The sequence below is a fragment of the Budorcas taxicolor genome, chromosome 3, assembly GCF_023091745.1.
Source record: "Budorcas taxicolor isolate Tak-1 chromosome 3, Takin1.1, whole genome shotgun sequence".
NCBI classification, from domain to species: domain Eukaryota; kingdom Metazoa; phylum Chordata; class Mammalia; order Artiodactyla; family Bovidae; genus Budorcas; species Budorcas taxicolor.
In genome coordinates, this window is record NC_068912.1 from 78,457,503 (window position 1) to 78,478,538 (window position 21,036).

General features: G+C 36.7%; 1 protein-coding gene and 1 pseudogene across 1 annotated transcript in view; one reads left to right on the forward strand and one right to left on the reverse strand.

The window, feature by feature from the left end:
* The window catches only part of DNAI4 (dynein axonemal intermediate chain 4), a 105,608-nt gene extending 91,396 nt beyond the window's left edge, over positions 1-14,212 (forward strand). The window contains 4 exon segments of the mRNA XM_052638055.1: positions 36-134; positions 754-980; positions 3,511-3,667; positions 14,150-14,212. Of these exon segments, the coding sequence (XP_052494015.1) occupies positions 36-134; positions 754-980; positions 3,511-3,667; positions 14,150-14,212 (546 nt within the window).
* LOC128045866 (uncharacterized) lies at positions 4,417-4,535 on the reverse strand (annotated as a pseudogene).
* Positions 14,213-21,036: the final 6,824 nt, after the last annotated feature.

Here is a 21,036-nt window from a genome sequence, read left to right on the forward strand (position 1 = left end):
TCACAAGTTAATGCATTCTGATTTTTTGTGTTTAGGACACAAATATCTATTTGGCTGGTACTGAAGAAGGTCATATTCACAAGTGTTCCTGTTCATACAATGAACAATATCTAGATACCTACAGAGGACATAAGGTTAGTTTTAATTACAGTAGGCATGGAAAATTTTATCTTGTTATATCTCTGAAAAAAGTATTAGACACAGTATTTTTATGCAATAATTTATAACTTCAGATTTAAAAATAAAAGCTTGAATTTGTATATGCAACACCCATAGTATGCGGGGCTTTTAATTTTGCTTCTAGATATCCTTGATTTCTTTTCATAAGTTATTAGATCACAATTTTAGCTTCTTAAAAACTGCTGATTTAACATGCTGATCTCAAAGTAAAACTGACGCTGGCATATACGCATTCCCTACATTTTAAAATGCTAGTTCCTACCATGTTTTTTTCATTTTCTCCTTTATTTTTGTTTATTTTTCTTAATATTCCTAAATATTTTTAAATACTATAGTATATATTAATATTTAGTAAGTACTGTAACAACTATATTTGTATGCTTCTGTATGCCATAATTTAGGGAAGAGATTCAACTTTGACCTAGTATTCTTAGCTAAGATAATACTTACACAATAATGCATGGTGTATAAAGCTTTTAGAAATCTGAGCATTTTAAGTTTGTTGGTCAAATTTAAAGTATAAGACATTAAATACTACTTACTATGTATTTTAATTTATTTTTCTTATCTTAGGGACCAGTGTATAAAATAGCATGGAACCCATTTTGCCATGATGTTTTCTTAAGCTGTTCTGCAGATTGGGGTGTTATTATATGGCAACATGAGAATCTCAAACCATTTTTGAGTTTTTATCCAACTACTTATGTTGTTTATGATATTGCCTGGTCTCCAAAATCATCCTACATATTTGCAGCTGCAAATGAGAGCAGAGTGGAGATTTGGGACCTTCACATCAGCACGTAAATATTAACCTTTTTCTTGAAGATAATTGCAGTTCCATCTAAATGATGCCTGATGGTTTTGACATTGGTTAGAGAGAACTGTCGGAGAAGGCAATGGCACCCCACTCCAGTACTCTTGCCTGGAAAATCCCATGGACAGAGGAGCCTGGTGCGCTGCAGTCCATGGGGTCGCTGAGTCAGACATGACAGCGACTTCACTTTCACTTTTCACCTCCAGGCATTGGAGAAGGAAATGGCAACCCACTCCAGTGTTGTTGCCTGGAGAATCCCAGGGATGGCGGAGCCTTGTAGGCTGCCGTCTATGGGGTTGCACAGAGTAGGACACGACTGACACGACTTAGCAGCGGCAGCAGCGGCAGCAAGAGAACCGTAGTTACTTTAAAACAAGTAATAGTTCACACTATGAGAGTTCTTTATGAATAAAGTGATGTGCCAGGATAATATATTAATTATCTACATCATATGTATTAATAGTTTAAAAACATTTGAATGAAAATGGGTTATTCTATCTCCTCAATTAAAATTATTTATTTGGCTGCATCAGATGTTAGTTGTAGCATGGAAGATCTTTTAGTTGTGGCATGCAAACTTAGTTGCAGTATGTGGAATCTAGTTCCCTGACCAAAGATTGAACCCAGGTCCCCTGCATTGGGAGCATGGCGTCTTAGCCACTGAAACACCACGGTAGTCCCCCATCAAATTTTTATAGACTGATATAGGATATCATAACTACTTGAATTCTTTGTCATTGTCTGGTTTATGGAAGAATGCAGAGAGGTACTTTTCTACTTGTTCTTAACCGAAGACCTTTTTATTAGTAAGATAAAGAAGGGAGCAAAATAAGTATTTTTAAATGATATTTACTTATTCTCTTACCTCATTTTAAAACATATTTGAAGAAACATGCAGTTTAATTAATTTTTTTTTCTTTAAGTGTTACATCAAAGTTATTAGAGGGCCATAGACTGGACCGTCCTTTTTAATATGAAAGTTTATAAAGTGCTGGAATTGTGTTTAATGATTCTACTTCTTCAATCATTATTTCAATATTAGAAAATATTGTAGACCTTTAGGCAAGTTATTAAGGAGGAGAAGCATGGAAATACATTCTTGTTTGAAATAAATGATATAAAATTCAATGGGTTTATTAATAATTGCAAATTTTTTTCCTAGAGATTAATAATAGTTTAGTGACTTTAAAATTTTGTCACGACTCATTCTATAAAACAATTTGAACCAAAAACTCAAGGAGTACAACACAAAACAATATATTTTTGTGTATGAGATGACTAACGTAGAAAGTGGTTACTTAAAGGAATGTCATCTCTGATTTTTTTTTTCCTAGTAAAATTGTAGTTCCCAGGCAAAATTTCTTCAGAAGAAGTATGCAAGTTACTGCTTCTTTTATAAGAATGTCAATGGATTGCTTTGGCTGAGTAAGAGTAGAGAAGGTTCTTGTTTAGAGAACCTTGGAACAAGGTTCTAAATCTTGTTCAGATTCACTTATGGTCTAGGGATTCATATGGATCAAAACATCCTTCCCTTAAAAGACATTTATTATTTAAGAAGTTGTACTAGGGATCCTCAGAGAAACTGAACCCATAAAATAGAGTTGGTGGGAGGAAGGGAGAGAGAAAGAGTGCTGCTACTGCTGCTAAGTCGCTTCAGTCGTGTCCAACTCTGTGCAACCCCATAGATGGCAGCCCACCAGGCTCCTCCGTCCCTGGGATTCTCCAGGCAAGAACACTGGAGTGGGTTTCCAGTTCCTTCTCCAGTGCATGAAAGTGAAAAGTGAAAGTGAAGTCACTCAGTCGTGTCCGACCCTTAGTGACCCCATGGACTGCAGCCTTCCAGGCTCCTCCGTCCATGGGATTCTCCAGGCAAGAATACTAGAGAAAGAGTGAGAGAGAATACTAGAGAAAGAGTGACAGAGATTTAAAAATATTGGCTCATGTGATTGTGGGGCCTGGCAGTTCCCAAGTTTGCTTGACAGGGTAACAAGCCAAAATTTCCATCAGGGGAGTCCATGTTGCAGTCTTGAGTACAAAGGCAATATAGAGGCAGAAATTTATTCGGTTTCAAAGACCTCAGTCTTTTCTTCTAAGGCTTTCAACAAATTAGATGAGGCCAACTCACTTTGTGAAGGATAATTTGCTTTATTCAAATTCTACTGATTTAAGTTAATCATATCATACCTTCACATCAGTGTGTAGAGTGGTGTTTGACTAAACAACTGGAAACCACAGCCTAGCCAAATTAATGCATAAAATTAATCATCACAGGAGTTTAAAGTATGAGTTCACATCTTAATTGTGAATACTTTATTTAGTTGAAATTAGTTTATTGAAAGAATGAAAGCTTTGATTGAATAAAGGGTGAGAAATAGTTATTTTGCTTTTGGAAACACATAAAGACGCTTTTGGTTTTTGTTAAATGAAATCACAAATATCTCAGGCTTTTCTTAGTCTGTATGTAAAAAGAACATATTAACAATAACTAAACTTATAAATACAATATTTCATTACAGTTTGGACCCTCTGATTGTCAATGTTGCTAACCCTGGAATCAAGTTCACAACTGTTCTTTTTGCTAAGCAAACAGATTGCCTTCTGGTGGGAGATAGTGATGGACAAGTTGCTGTATATGAATTAAAAAATATGCCCACTACTTTGGATTCTAACAGGGTAAGACTTGAAAGTCAAAATCTTATGTCATTTTATGATTTTATTCAGCTGTACTTTTGTGTCATACAAGAGATTTACATTTCTCAAATATCTGAAGTGTGGCATAGTGGAAAGATATATATAAGTCCCAAGAGTGGCATGGTGTCTAGCAGGCTTATTTTATTTGAGCCTCACAGTCTTTATCTGTTAAATGAAAACATCATTCTTTATTTTTAAAAGTAAATAATGTTGAGCAGAATAATTATAAATATTATATGAAATCATTTAAAACTGTCCCTAGTTTATGGTTGTGACTGTTCTCTGCAAATATTCAAAGACTTTTACAAGATATAATATTTTTATTTATTTATTTTTGTCAAGAAAGTAGAATTTATGGGTAAGCATGAGTAAGGAGGGGCAGCGCCAAGGCTCTCATGAGTGCAGGACCCATTTGTCAGAGGGCCATGATTAGGGATATATTTGACCCTACAGCCATCTAAATGAGCCGCTTTTCTACCATCATGTTTTCAAATTCACCTGCGTTAAACTTAGTAAATCCCCACTTCTTGGAGATGTGGATCATCTGGTGGCCAGGGAACTTGAACTTGGCTCTGAGGAGGGCCTCAATCACAGGCTTATTGTTCTGCTGCTAGGTGTGGATGGCCATTATGACTCTGGCCACTGCTCCCTGGGACTTTCCAAAGGCACCGAGCACACCTGTCTGGAGCCTAGACAGAGCAGCATGCCAGTCATGAAGGTCCAGTAGAAAGAGTTGTCTCCAAGATCCCTTAGGGCAACCTGTACAGGCAATAGACAAGGAGGTGGCTGTTTGCAGCGATTGCACACTGGGCCCCTGTGAGGAAGAGCACAGTCAGCTAACTGGCTGCAAAAGGAAATAATATTTTTATTTTAAAATTATTTTGGAAATAATATTTTTAGATGTTATCCAGTGTTCCTAAGGTTGCCATTTGTTTCTATTGGTTTGACATTGTCCTCTTCCCTAACTCTGATCTTCAGATATCAACGATTTGTTATAAAACTTTGATAAGTAAATCAGCATCACTATATATCATTATATATATATTTTGCTTATGTGTTGTTTAAAAGTTTTTTTAATTGAAGTAAAGTTGATTTATAGTGTTAAATCACATCGTGATTTGGTATTTTATATATTATACTTAATTTAAAGTTATTATAAAATGTTGGGTATATTCCCTGTGCTATACATTGTATCCTTGTTTCTTATTTATTTCATACCTAGTAATTTGTACCTGGTAATCCCCTTCCCTTATCTTGCTACTCTCTCCTCCCCTCTCCCCACTGGTAACCACTGATTTGTTCTCTGTATCTGTGAGTCTTGTTTCTATTCATTCATCTTCTTTTTTAGATTTCCCATATATATGAAAGCATATAGTATTTGTCTTTCTTTGACTTACTCAATTACCCTCCAAATCCATCCATGTTGTTGCAAATTGCAGAATTTGATTTTCTTAAAATTTCTGGGTAATATTCCATTGTGTATATATATGTGTGTATATATACATATATATACATGTATATATATATACACATATACTATATAGATGTCCATTATTTTCAAGATAGCTTTTCAGTTTTTTTCTGTTTATGTTTAGATTTCTAGTTTAAGGAATGATCTGGTAAATATTACCATGAATATATCAACATGTTAACAATACTAAAAATATACATGAATCAATAAGAAAAAACACTAAGACTCCAATAGAAGGGTGAGTGAGGTTAGGAACAGTTCATTCACAAAATATGGCTGGTAAATATATTTTAAAATTTAACCTCATTATCAAAATATATTTCATTAAGTTAAATGAGAAGCATTCATTTAATAGAAGTCTCATATATCAAATTAACAGAAATTCTTTTACTTGGACTACTTATTACTGACAGACATTTGGTAAGATAGGTCCTCTCTTATACTGACAGTTGAAATAAAAATTAGTGTAAGTTCTTTGGGAGCAATTTGGCAATCTGAACCAGAATTGTTGACTTTTGGAACTCTATCTTACAGAAATATTCATAAGGGCAATCTAAGAAATTATAGCATGTTTTGTGATAGGATGAGACAAAAAAAGAAAAGGAAAGAAAAAAAAGGAAAAGGAACGAATCTAAATATCCAATCAGAGGGAAATATGACTAGGCAAGTCAGAAGTACTGATTAGATTTGGGTTACATGTAAGAGGTGGAGTTTTACCCTAGCCATATGGACTATAAATGTTAAACAAACAAGGAAACAGAAAATACTTACATACATACATACTAGCTTGCTTGGGACTTTGTACACGGTTTGATCCTCTACCCACTTCAAGTCTTTGCTCAAATGTCGATTTCTTAGTGAAGTCTTCCCTGGCCACCTTATTTAAAATTGCAAACACTCCCTATTCAATACTCTTCCATGACTAATTTTCTTAATAAGACTTGTCTTTGTGTGTGAGTATGCGTGCACTCAGTCACTCGGTGGTGTCCTGCTCTTTGACACGTCAGGGACTATAGACTGCAAGGCTCCTCTGTCCATGGAATTTCCCAGGGAAGAATACTGGAGTTTTGATTGGTTGATTTTGTTAATTGCCTATCTCCCACAGCTTGATTATAACCTCTACATAAACACTGAATTTGTCTCTATTGTTCTGGGCTATGTCTTAGTAGAGTGTCTGGCTTATGGTAGTTATCAATAAATGTTTTTGAATAAATATGCATTGAAAAGCTAGAGAAAAAAATCACTATTAGAAGCATTGTTTCTTAGAGGTAGGATCATAAGTGAATTTTAGTCTTATACTTATCTGTTTTATAAGTCATTATAGTACATCAAGTAATTGTTTAAATGCATTGGTTTCCTTACAAAATAGTTGAGTGTGCTCTGAGGAATGCATCTCTAATGCCTCATTTTTTCCATGATATAAACTATTTTAATATTTTCATTTTCTCACAAATTCATTGAGTACAAGATATTTTAACAGCATGGGGATATTTGTGCTCATAGTGAACCTTGTTTAAGATATACAGCTCAACAGCCAAAAGAAATTAAAAGAGAATTCTATTTATTTAAGTGTTTCAAAGAAATATTAAAATGAATCCAAATATATAGTTCATAATATTCCTTTTTCTTCTTCCACCCATAGCTCTCAAATCCTAAATATAAACTCAAGGCCTGATCCATCCTTTCTTGTCTCTGTAATTCTTTCAGTGCTAAGAACTTATCCACAAGCTCTGAACTGGGGGCAGTGGGGAAGGAGGGTTTGAATTTTTTCAAAATTTTTATTAGTATGTGTTGGTATAGTGGTTGGAGGGAAATCTGTAAGCATTAGCATGTTGATTCTTTCCATCACATATATTTTTATCTAGTACCTATCAAATGCTGCAATAATTTGTCAATATAAATTATAATATTTTGTATACACGTCTTTCTTACTAATTTGAGCTGTTTGAAACTTTTATATTCAAGTATCTAGCATAGCATTAGCACATAATAGACAATCAGCAAATGTTGAATAGATGTGTGAATGAACAAACCTACAGACAAAAGGCATATATATGGTTTCTAAGAAAGAAACAACATATGCTTAAGAAACACAATCGGGTAATAAAGAACAAAATAATAAACAAACTCCTATAGGAACACAGAGTAGGAAAATAGTTGACTTTTGAAAGGAGAATAGGAAGAAGAAAAAGAAAAAATAAGAATGCTTTGGGGAAGGCTTTCACACAGGAGACTGAATTTCAACAGTGTTTTAGAGGATCAGGGTTTTTCCAGTAGACAAGAGAGTAGAACTGTTATTCCAGACTGATAGAAAGGTTTGAACAAAAATACAGAATTGAAGAGGTCCCTGGCATGCTGCAGTCCATGAGGTCGCAAGGAGTTGGACAGGACTGAGCGACTGAACTGAACTGAACTTGGCATTTTAAGGACATTGTGAGTAGACTTTTTGACTGGTAAAGAGATCACTTGAGAAAAGAGCAACAAAAGGACCAGTCAGGCCATTTAGGACCAGAAAATGTATGACTGCCAAGTTAAGGAATTTGATTTTTATTATATAGTTTACCAGGCTTCTCTGATAGCTCAGTTGGTAAAGAATCCACCTGCAATGTAGGGGATCATGGTCTGATTCTGGTTCAATTCCTGGGTCGGGAATATCTGCTGGAGGAGGCATAGGCTACCCACTCCAGTATTCTTGGGCTTTTCTTGTGGCTCAGCTGATAAAGAATTCACCTGCAATACCAGAGACCTGGGTTTGATCCCTAGTTGGGAAGATCCCTTGGAGAAGGGAAAGGCTACCCACTCCAGTATTCTGGCCTGGAGAATTCCATTAACTGTATAGTCCATGGGATGACAGAGTCGGACAGGACTGAGTGACTTTCACTTTCATACAGATTACTAAAAGCTATTTAAGGTTTACAATTCCAGAAGTGACAAACGGGGAAAAAATTAAACCCTCATCTCACATTTTGTGTAATAGTGAACAGCAAATGGATTGAAGACTATGGGGGAAAATAAACAAACTCCTAAAAGAAAATGTAGGATAATGTGTTAATAATTTAAAGGCAGGATAGATTTTTAAAAAATGACCACCCCAAATCTAATTTTTTTCAAATTTTTTCTTTTTCTTTATTTGCAAAATAGGTATAATATTGGCACTAGAATCAAAGGTTGTTAGAAAGAATGAAAACGTTTCAGTCTGGAAGGTGAGAATGGTTAAAAAAAAAAAGGGAGGGAAAGAAAAGGCCTTTTAGGTACCCTGGTGTTTATAATTCAATTTTAAGTTGTTTTAATATCTGTAAGGCAGATTTGTTCCATCCACTTTCTTAAACGTTTAATAAAATCTGCTACATATATATATATATATATATATATAAAAGAATGAGTTAATATGTACAAAGTGGTTAGAAGGGAGAAGGCAATGGCAACCCAGTCCAGTACTCTTGCCTGGAAAATCCCATTGACGAAGGAGCCTGGCAGGCTTCAGTCCATGGGGTCACTAAGAGTCAGACGTGACTGAGAGACTTCACTTTTTTCATTTTTCCCTTCCATGCATTGGAGAAGGAAATGGTAACCCATTCCAGTGTTCTTGCCTGGAGAATCCCAGGGATGGGGGAGCCTGGTGGGCTGCCGTCTCTGGGGTCGCACAGAGTCGGACACGACTGAAGCGACTTAGCAGCAGCAGTGGTTAGAACTGTTACTGGCACATAGTAAAATCTCTATAAATCTCAATTATTTTTTGTATGATTATTTTGTCAAAATTCATATTTTCTGTCCAGGATTTCATATTCCAAGTTAAAAACAACTGGTTGGAAGAAGAAATTTCCAAGATATATGGAAGACATTTAATATCCAGTGTATGTAAAAACTCCTACAGAACAATAAGAATGACTCAATTTTTTAAATGGGCAGCATATAAAATATTAACTCAGACTAGAGGAAACTAAATTATCAAATAAACTTAAAAAGCAACATTCATTCTCATGAATAATGAGGAAATATGCAATTAAAATTTTGCAAGATATCAGTTCATATTGATCAAGTTTACCAAAATTAAAATATAAGTTAATATCAAGCATTAGCAGAGTTGTAGGGAACTAGGAATTCTTATGCAGGGATCATGGGAATATGAATTAGCATGACCTGTTTGGAGAGCAATTCAATAAAACTGAAAATTCAGATATCATGTAAGCCAGTGATACCATGAGATTCTCTTGCACATGTGTACTAAGGGATATATATAAGGTGGCAATATGAGTTTTTTTTAATGTTTCTTTCAGAGACGATAACTCAGTTCAGGTTCACTTAAAACATTCACGTTACAAAATTAAAAAAAAAAGTTTAGTCTTAGTTCACCTTAAACTCTTAGGTTATATATTTTATTATTCTAAGTCTAGGAAAGTTTAATAAATACTTTTAAGTGAGTTTTTGTAACAATTAAATTTCTTTGAATCTTTTAAATTACATTTATAAATTTAATATATTGGACTTTAAATACTTCAATTTTCTTAGGGCAAGCAAATCTCAGATACTTAAGGAATTCCTATTAACTTAATAAGTTTAAAATATTGAATATGCTGAATCTTAAATTTTCCTAAATGTTCCAATGCTTTTTACAAATTAATAATATTTCAATCTATGATTACAAGTCTAAATCAATTACCTAATTACATTATAGATAATTTTCATTAGAATCACAAACTTACTTGTTAGATAATCAAATATGACAAATTCTTTTATATATAATGAATATTTAAAATACCAAGCATGTACAAATGCTTTAATCCAAAAATATTATAATTACTTGTTTAATTTGCTGCATTATTTCTATACCCAGTTTTTATTCTTCTCAGGGCAAAGATGTTTTCCCAATAAAGAAATGAGTGAAACATCCCAAGTAGTTTGGAGATTATTTTCTCAACTGGCCTAGATGCATATTGATAGTAGATGTTCAAGGGCATTTTCCCGACTACCTTGGCTGCCAGGCTGAGCCCTATTTCAGTTGTTTTGTCAACACCCTCCACATGGAGGCGTCTCAAAGCCCATTCTCGTCAAGTCTGGTTATATATTACCTGCATATCACATGTTTTCTTGGAAGTCTGCAGCTCTGAATGTGTTGCTGCATCTTGATTCATTTCAATTCATTTACTGACTGTGTCATTAACTCTAAATTACAACAGTTTTCCTATCTTGTAGAACTATAATTGTTATAGATGTTTAAATGACGTCTGTTTGGATTCTGTATATCTCCTAGGGCTTTGTTCAGTTTCTTGGTAGTGGTCTGAAAGACGTGCTAATGAGAAAAGAACACTCATGACAGCCTTGTTTCTATATTGATAAATTGGAAACAATCTAAATGAACATCAGTGGGATATTGGATAAATAAAATATGGCATAATCACATAAATGACTATAATACAGAAGTTTAGTATATATTTTAATATGTCAATTTGACAAATTTTGAACAAATCTTAGAAAACATAGTGTTGCATGACAAAAGCAAATTGTCAGAAGGTAAATACAATATGTTATGATTTATGTAATATTATTCAGAGACACAACTCAAAATTATGTCCTTCATTTGTTATATTTATAGTTAGTAAAAGAAAAGAATATAGATTAGAAAGTGAAAGAAAATTTTCATTTTTGTGTTTTGATTTGAATCGGTTAGAGACATCTTTTATTTTGAGCAGCATACTCTATAAGCAGAAGGCTAAGATCAGAGAGTCTGAATGTTTTCAAAAAACGAGTGTGTGTGTGTGTGTGTGTGTGTGTGTGTGTGTGTGTGTGTGGTGGGGGAGGGGTGTGTATGTGAATGATTTCAATGCTGGTAAGCAAAAGTTTTCTTTTAACAAATATATTCCATACCTTAGTAAATAAATACAGTTTCCTAATACAAATAAGTTTTTCGTTCTTTTTGGCCATTGAATTTTAAAGGTTCAAAGGGTTATATTTCTGAGAGATTAAACAAAAAATCATTAATCAGATTTTATGTTAATTATAACTGACCACAAGCTTAACTGGTACACTTCCTCCTTAGCTTTTCAGTGAAGAATTGCAATCATAATAGTAATTTAAAGTCTCAAAATAATTAATGTCAAACCATTATTTCCCATAAAGATATCTTACCATGTAATGTTATGACCTACAATTTCTCTGTTAATTTTAACCAAGAGTTAATCAAAATTTTGCAAGTCATATGATTTGATCATACAGGAAATATGAACACCAAATTTATGATAAAGGCTGCCTCTGGGAAATGAAAGATGAGGGAAGAATAGAATTGGAAAGGGGTACAAAGAGAACGTCATCAGTAAAGTTTTATTTATTTTACTAAAAAATATTCAAGGCAAAGATGACATTTGTTGATTTAGGGTAAATATGTAAGTTCACAAAGGCAAAGTATCAGACAGCCCATGCATCGAGTGTACTGGAACAGGGTTCATTGAGGGAAACCCATGGAGAAAGGATCAATAGCAACTTTAGGACCACAACACCTGCTCATCTTCTCATTGCCCATTACTTTCTCTGGCCTTGCACAGAAGGAGAAAAGACTGTGGAGGTTTTAAGCGACATAATTTTCTGAAATTTTGGCCCCTCCCAGTGTGACCAAGGGTCAGAATATCATTGTGATAAGACATGGCGGGACATTGGCTCTAGCCCTATCCTACTGACTCAGGACTCATGTTTCTGGTGGTGCATCAGCTTGGTGCCTGACATGAACAGGAGGTTGGGGTCCAAACCTTGCAGTTACAAGTTTATGATGTAACTGGATGTTGACAGGACTTACCACCACATTAGCATTTATTGTTGTTTGAAGCACCAGCTCCTCTCTTGGTGCACTGGGGCTTGGTTGCTGGGGGCCTAAGTCTTGCATTGAACGGAATTATGGCTCAGACAGTAAAGCGTCTGCCTACAGTGTGGGAGACCCAGGTTTGATCCCTGGGTTGGGAAGTTCCCCTGGAGAAGGAAATGGCAACCCACTCCAGTACTCTTGCCTGGAAAATCCCATGGACAGAGGAGCCCTGTAGGCTACAGTCCATGGGGTCGCAAAGAGTTGGATACGACTGAGCGACTTCACTTCACTTCATGGCTTAAGCACTTGGCAGAAGCCAATTTCAGTGGCATGGACCAACTCCTTTTCTGGAAGCAGCCTGTAGAGAATCACTCCTACATACTGTTTCTACTCTTATGTTTCAGTGTGCTAATGCTTGCATCTTTTCCTCCGTACTTTTGAATGTACATTTTTTCCCCCAAATTAAGAGAAAAACAAAAAGAGAAATGAAATCTTCAAAAATACAAACACATTCACATACATACACACCTGGATGTGTATGTATGTATATATGTATATGTGTGTGTGTATATATATATAAATTAATGTTGAGAGACATTGAAGGCAGAAAAGATAGACCATTCATTCAATAAATATTTACTGAGCATGTGATATGTGACAAGGGTCTGTTTTAGGCACTAAAACTGAACAAGCTATAGTAATGATCTACTAATCTGCCCAAGTGAGAGACTGAACTAGATCTAGGTAGGTTTGAGCCTCCCTCCCACCCCCCGTCTTACCCCTCACAGAGCCCCAAGCTGAGCTCCTGGTGTAATATAGCAGCTTTCCACTAGCTATCTATTTTATACATGATATTGTATATATAGTGTGATAGTGAAGTGTATGAAAGTCGCTCAGTCACGTCGACTCTTTGTATAGAGTCGGCCAAAATACTGGAGTGGGTAGCCTTTCCCTTCTCCATGGGATCTTCCCAACCAGGTCAAATACTGGAGTGAGTAGCCTTTCCCTTCTCCATGGGATCTTCCCAACCCAGGGATCAAACCCAGGTCTCCCTCATTGCAGACAGATTCTTTACCAGCTGAGCCACAATGGTATGTATATATTGTGGACTTCCCTTGTGGCTCAATGGTAAAGAACTTGCCTGCCAATGCAAGAGATATAAGAGACATGGGGTCTATCCCTGGGTTGGGAAGATCCCCTGGAGGAGGGCATGGCAACCCACTCCAGTATTTTTGCCTGGAGAATCCCATGGACAGAGGAACCTGGAAGGCTACAGTCCATGGGATCACAAGGATTCAGACACTACTGAAGTGGCTTAGCATGCAGGCGTGCACAGCATGCATGCATTGTATATATATCAGTACTACTCTCTTAGTTTGTCCCACCCTCTCCAGTTTAGCAATTGATTTGGTGTGTCAGAGCTTAAAAGGATAGGGACGTGCCGAAGAGAGTATATTATAAGCTAAAAGATTGGAACCGACTTATACGTGATGTTATCTACGGTGCTTATAACTCTTTGCAGTTTATAAAACACCTTCAACTACATTAGCTCAATCATCTCTTACAACAATCTTTGGAACTGGATGTTAATATTTTCATTATGCATTTAAAGAAACTAAGATTCCAAGATACCAATGATTTCCTCAAGATCAACTTTTCTATGTGATAGAGAAAGTCCTAGCCTTCTGCTTTCAGTTCCCATCTTTTTACTGTGTCTTTTTTTGAAAACTCACCTCCTGTCTTTGGTTTCATTTACCCCTTTGATACAAAGATCATTATTATTAAATGAAATACCAATCCACACAGAAATTCAGATGTTTTACTGTCTCTAATGAAACACTACAGATCAACAAAGAGCTTAAGGTAGCATTAAGACTAAAAGTGATTTTATGGATGAAAAAACTGAGGATTAAGCATTAAAGATAAACAGGAGCTGCCAAAATTGTCCCTTTACTGAATCCTTATAAAATTGTTTATCAAACTTCATTAAAAGAGCCTCTCAAAGGAAACAGCAAATTCATACTAGGAAGTAAATGTTATTATTTAAATTTAACTTGGTTTGTTTCCTTTTATAGTCCTATTCGATGCTCTTTGTATGTATATCACTAGCTTATAAATTTTAAATGGCATTTTAAACACTACTTTACCTCTTAATTTGTATTTTATTGCATTTTAATTGTGTAACTTTTTTTCTTTTCAGGGAGATGCAATAGTGACTTTGCTTGGGCCCAAGTCAAGTCAAAGCATAATTCATCATCAGTAGTAGAACAATGTTTAATAACCAATAGTCTGGTTTGTATGAAGTAAGCTGGGATTTTGATTCTAGAAAACACTACTTGATGTATAACCTCCATCTAAATTTAATATAAATGTATGAACTTTTACTTCAGATAATTGTGGTTAGTTTTATTATTTGAGCTAACTGTAAGAGTTTCATTGTATTTTCCTTAATTTTTGAAATTTATTTCTATTCTTTTTCTTCATCATATTCCAAGGACATTGTAAGTACAGATATGTACTTATAAAATATCCAAATAGGTTAGAAATTGTTATTCCATTAGAAGCAAAGCTTGTAAAGTATTAGGATTACTTAAAACAGAATCTTTATTAAGACAAAAGGTCCGAACACTTTTAAATTTCTGCTTTCCGAGCTCTGTTTTCCAGTGTTTATAAATTATGCAGCCATTAGCATTATGAGACTAATGGACATTCATGCCCAGATTTAACTAAGAACTTTATACTCTTAGATCTGAGAGGTACAGCTGTAGAACTGAGTTAGACTATTTGACTAGAGCAGAAGACATGACAGCCAATGCCAGTGTCGCGTTGTTTGGCCAGCAAGCATCACACTCCCGATCCAGAAGTAAGAATTAGTCTGGGACACGTCAGGGCATTCTTCCCTGCATCCTTCAGAATCTGCTCTGGGTTTTAAGCCTAGACTTAAGTAGGCCCAGATAAAATACAGAGAGTCCCTGATCTATCGTTTCCATTGGGATGTCTTTTTGTGAACAGTTCTAGAGCAACCTTATAGAAATAGGAGGAGTGGGAGCAGCAACTCCTTAAAATATAGATCACAACAGTGTGTTCCTTGCTGTTTGTTTTGAAAAGTCCTGGTGTTTGTTAACTGAGACCATAGGGCAGTATAGCCTGTTCTATAAAGCATTCTAAGTGGAGAGGAGAGCATAAGGCATTGGAAAGTGACTAAACTATCTGAAAAGTAATATATATTAAAAACAGAATGGAATCAGTGCAACAGTGGGAATTACCTTTTACAAGTATCCATTCACAATCTTCATTTCTTTGGAGCCATTCTTTAAACAAAAGAAAGGCAATTTTTAGGTGGACTGAAAACTTAGATAAGGTTATAAGGATGATAAATGTTCAGGTTATTAGGATTTGTAAATGATAAATTTTCTACTGGTTTAAGTCATTAACTCTTTGTCATTATTTTTTAAGGTTTGGACTTTCCATAAAACTTTGTATAACAAAATAAAAATGTAGTTGAAAAAATGTGTCTCTTTTTATTTTATATTTTTGATTTTAGAAAATTTTCACATATTCTATTCTCATTGCTCATCAGGCCTAAATGAAAAGCAAAGCCATTTTATTCTTCTTGCATCCTAGGCAACTGATCCTGAACTGAATCTATTCCATTGTATGAAATCATACAATACCTAGCCTTTTCAGATTGACTTCTTTCATGTAATAATATGAATTTAAGGTTTTTCTATGTCTGCTCATAGCTTTATAGTTCATTCCTTTTTAGGGTTGAATAGTATCCACTGTCTGAATGTACCACAGTTTGTCATTCATCAACTGAAAGACATTTTGGTTGCTTTAAAAATTTAGCAGTTATGATTAAAGTTGCTGTAAACATCCATGCACAGGTTTTTATGTAGAATAAGTTTTCAGCTCCTTTGAGAAACTACCAAGGAGCACAATTTCTGGGTCATATGGTAAGAGTATATTTAGTTTTGTAAAGAAACAAAGCCCTGAACTGTTTTCCAAAGTGCTTATACCATTTTTCATTCCCATCAGCAATTTATGAGAGTTCCTATTGCTCCATATTCTTGCCGGCTTTGGTATCATCAGTGGTCCAAGTATTGGCCATTCTAGTAGGTGTGTAGTGATACCTCATTATTGTTTTAATTTGCATTTCCTGATGACATTTCCTGATATAATGTAGAGTTTACTATATAAGTTTAAGAATTGTTAGCCAACTCATTTTATCCTAGTTAAGGGCCTAAGGAAGGAGTGGTGACTGGGCTAACTTTAGGCTTTTGTGCGAGCTATTCATCATTTCATTTGGTCATTCTCTACTAGGCATGTGCCATGAAGAACTTACTGAGAGTTCTGAGAGTAAGTTGTTAGCTGCTCTTCCAACTTGTGTAGGGAAGGAAGATTGTATTTGCTAGTATATAGTTGTACACCATAGTTCATAGTTACAGTTCATAGTTCAGTCGCTCAGTCGTGTCCAACTCTTTGCGACCCCATGGATCGCAGCACGCCAGGCCTCCCTGTCCATCACCATCTCCCGGAGTTCACTCAGACTCACGTTCAGTGAGTCTGTGATGCCATCCAGCCATCTCATCCTCTGTCGTCCCCTTCTCCTCCTGCCCCCAATCCCTCCCAGCATCAGAGTCTTCTCCAATGAGTCAACTCTTCGCATGAGGTGGCCAAAGTACTGGAGCTTCAGCTTTAGCATCATTCCTTCCAAAGAAATCCCAGGGTTGATCTCCTTCAGAATGGACTGGTTGGATCTCCTGGCAGTCCAAGGGACTCTCAAGAGTCTCCTCCAACACCACAGTTCAGAAGCATCAATTCTTCAGCGCTCAGCCTTCTTCACAGTCCAACTCTCACATCCATACATGACCATAGGAAAAACCATAGCCTTGACTAGACGGACCTTAGTCAGCAAAGTAATGTCTCTGCTTTTGAATATACTATCTAGGTTGGTCATCACTTTTCTTCCAAGGAGTAAGCGTCTTTTAATTTCATGGCTGCAGTCACCATCTGCAGTGATTTTGGAGCCCAAAAAGATAACGTCTGACACTGTTTCCACTGTTTCCCCTTCTATATCCCATGAAATGATGGGACCGGATGCCATGATCTTCGTTTTCTGAATGTTGAGCTTTAAGCCAACTTTTTCACTCTCCTCTTTCACTTTCATCAAGAGGCTTTTTAGCTCCTCTTCACTTTCTGCCATAAGGGTAGTGTCATCTGCATATCTGAGGTTATTGATATTTCTCCTGGCAACCTTGATTCCAGCTTGTGTTTCTTCCAGTCCAGCGTTTCTCATGATGTACTCTGCATAGAAGTTAAATAAGCAGGGTGACAATATACAGCCTTGACGTACTCCTTTTCCTATTTGGAACCAGCCTGTTGTTCCATGTCCAGTTCTAACTGTTGCTTCCTGACCTGCATACAGATATCTCAAGAGGCAGGTCAGGTGGTCTGGTATTCCCATCTCTTTCAGAATTTTCCACAGTTTATTGTGATCCACACAGTCAAAGGCTTTGGCATAGTCAATAAAGCAGAGATAGATGTTTTTCTGGAACTCTCTTGCTTTTTCCTTGATCTAGCAGATGTTGGCAATTTGATCTCTGGTTCCTCTGCCTTTTCTAAAACCAGCTTGAACATCAGGAAGTTCACGGTTCATGTATTGCTGAAGCCTGGCTTGGAGAATTTTGAGCATTACTTTACTAGCATGTGAAATGAGTGCAATTGTGCGGTAGTTTGAGCATTCTTTGGCATTGCCTTTCTTTGGGATTGGAATGAAAACTGACCTTTTCCAGTCCTGTGGCCACTGCTGAGTTTTCCAAATTTGCTGGCATATTGAGTGCAGCACTTTCACAGCATCATCTTTCAGGATTTGAAACAGCTCAACTGGAATTCCATCACCTCCACTAGCTTTGTTCGTAGTGATGCTTTCTAAGGCCCACTTGACTTCACATTCCAAAATGTCTGGCTCAAGATTAGTGATCACATCATCATGATTATCTGGGTCGTGAAGATCTTTTTGTACAGTTCTTCGATGTATTCTTGTCATCTCTTCTTAATATCTTCTGCTTCTGTTAGGTCCATACTATTTCTGTCCTTTATCGAGCCCATCTTTGCATGAAATGTTCCCTTGGTATCTCTAATTTTCTTGAAGAGATCTCTAGTCTTTCCCATTCTACTGTTTTCCTCTATTTCTTTGCATTGATTGCTGAAGAAGGCTTTCTTATCTCTTCTTGCTATTCTTTGGACTCTGCATTCAGATGCTTATATCTTTCCTTTTCTCCTTTGCTTTTTGCCTCTCTTCTTTTCAGAGCTATTTTTAAGGCCTCCCCAGACAGCCATTTTGCTTGTTTGCATTTCTTTTCCATGGGGATGGTCTTGATCCCTGTCTCCTGTACAATGTCACGAACCTCATTCCATAGTTCATCAGGCACTCTATCTATCAGATCTAGGCCCTTAAATCTATTTCTCACTTCCACTGTCTAATCATAAGGGATTTGATTTAGGTCATACCTGAATGGTCTAGTGGTTTTCCCTACTTTCTTCAATTTGAGTCTGAATTTGGTAATAAGGAGTTCATGATCTGAGCCACAGTCAGCTCCTGGTCTTGTTTTTGTTGACTGTATAGAGCTTCTCCATCTTTGGCTGCAAAGAATATAATCAATGTGATTTCGGTGTTGACCATCTGGTGATGTCCATGTGTACACCATACTTAGTATATTCTAGGTTCATCTCTGTGGTGGTGGTGGTGGTGGTGTTCAGTCATTCAGTCATGGCCAACTCTTTTGATCCCATGGAATGCAGCATGCCAGGCTTTCTCGTCCTTCACCATCTCCTGGAACTTGCTCAAATTCATGTCCATTGAGTTGGTGATGCCATCCAACCATCTCATCATCTATCATCCCCTTCTCCTGCCTTCAATCTTTCCAGCATCAAAGTTGTTTCCAATGAGTCAGCTCTTCACATTAGGTGGCCAAAGTATTGCAGTTTCAGCTTCAGCGTTGGTTCTTCCAATGAATATTCAGAGTTGATTTCCTTTAGGATTGACTAGTGTAATCTCCCTGCTGTCCAAGGGATTCTCAAGAGTCTTCTCTAGCACCCTACCTCTATGTAGTTACTTACAGTTATAAATGAGAGATAAAACACTAGTATTTGCTACTTTGTCCCAGTAGGAATCTCTCAAAATGTTGCATCCTACCGTGAATAGATTGCTATCAACCTGCTAGTAACAATGTGCATGTTAAAGTTCTTTGCATTTTGCAAAACAACTTCAAGTCCATTGTCACATTATACCCTTACAGTGATCCTATGAGACAGGTGGAACAAGAAGTTGTATTATTATCATAATCTTTGTTTTCCAGATGATATGTGCATGCATGCTCAGTCGCACAGTCATGTCTGACTCTGAGACCCTGTGGACTGTAGCCTGCAAGGCTCTTCTGTCCGTGGGATTTTCAGGCAAGAATTCTGGAGTGGGCTGCCATTTCCTCCTCCAGGAGATCTTCCTTACCCAAGGAACAGACCCTATCTACTGTGTCTCCTGCATTGGCAGATGGATTCTTCTCTGCTGAGCCACGTAGAAAGCCTTCCGGGTGATATAATTAAGGCTTAAAGAGATGACATCATTTGCCAAAGACCATATATCTGGTAACTTGAACTTCACTTAGAGACTTGAACTTAAACCTAAAGCTTTGAACAGCTCCTATACATTTTCCACTATTGGTAGTCAATGGTTCATGCCTATATGGTTTTTCTGAGGTCTTATACACCAAAACGTAAAAGAGTATGTATTCTTCTATAGTGAAGTCACTCAGTCGTGTCCGACTCTTTGCGACCCCATGGACTTTAGCCCACCAGGCTCCTCCATCCATGGGATTCTCCAGGCAAGAGTACTGGAGTGGGTTGCCATTTCCTTCTCCAGGGGATCTTCCCAACCCAGGGATCGAACCCAGGTCTCCCACATTGTAGGCAGACGCTTTACCATCTGAGCCACCAGGGAATTATCTCCAAATAATAAAGCAGTTTTTCTCAGTTTTTATCCCCTGCTATTAGACCTTGCCATATGGACCCCTTTTGCAGGGAGCACTCTCCTTGATCCTCACTCCTCTTCAATGTGTTAGCTCTTCACTCACACTTCAGATCTCAGTTCATACATCATATTCTCAGGAGAAACACTTTGGGGCTCCCTCCTATAGGACCTGCCACCCAGACAGGCTAAATTTGCTCCAAATATCTTGAATGTGAAGGGGAATGTGCAGGGCTAGAGAGGGAGGGGAATGAGGAAAAGAGAGAGACCTGTGGATTCATGAAGCAGCAGGGGCCAATGTCCTATTTTTGAAAAGTACTGTTCAGGAAGTAATAAGATCTAGGAGGGACCATAGGCAACTTCAAAAAACCATTCTCCACAGGATGAATGATGTGCAGAAACAGCAAAGAAGCACTGGAACTGAAAAAGCAGCAACAGAGGATGATTAATGGCCCAGCAAGAAGCAGCACTTTGATGATAGATGGGCCTTGGCATAGGGTAAGATGCTAGAATTATGTCCTGGAAATGGAATAAAACCAACTCTGAGAGATACTAACATTAACTTTTTTTGGTGTGTTGTTTATTTCTGCCAGGTGAGTGAAATGAAAACTTAAAGTTAGAAACTGAATTATAGAAAATATATTCCTTGGATTCCTGAATTTCTGAACTGAGATTCATACCTGCTGTGCTAAATATTTCTGTGGTCATTTGCACAGTGTCTGCCTCCTCCCTAGACTGTAAGCTCCTTGAGAGCAGGAACTATGTGTTTTGCTCACTACTGTATATTCAACACCTAGAACAGCACCTCTACAGGGAAATTATTACCACAAATATTTGCTGAGTAAATGAATTATCATATTAATGTAAGAAGTGTTGGCTATGCTTTCCCTATATTATAACATGGTCTAATATCCTAAATATGACTTCTTCAACATCATAACAAAATGTCTCAATATCACAGAGGGTAAAAACATTTTAATGGTGGAAAATCTATAAAATGAGCCTTGAAAGTTGCTAAACATAGATCAAAGGTCTTTTTTGTCTACAACAAGATAAAATCC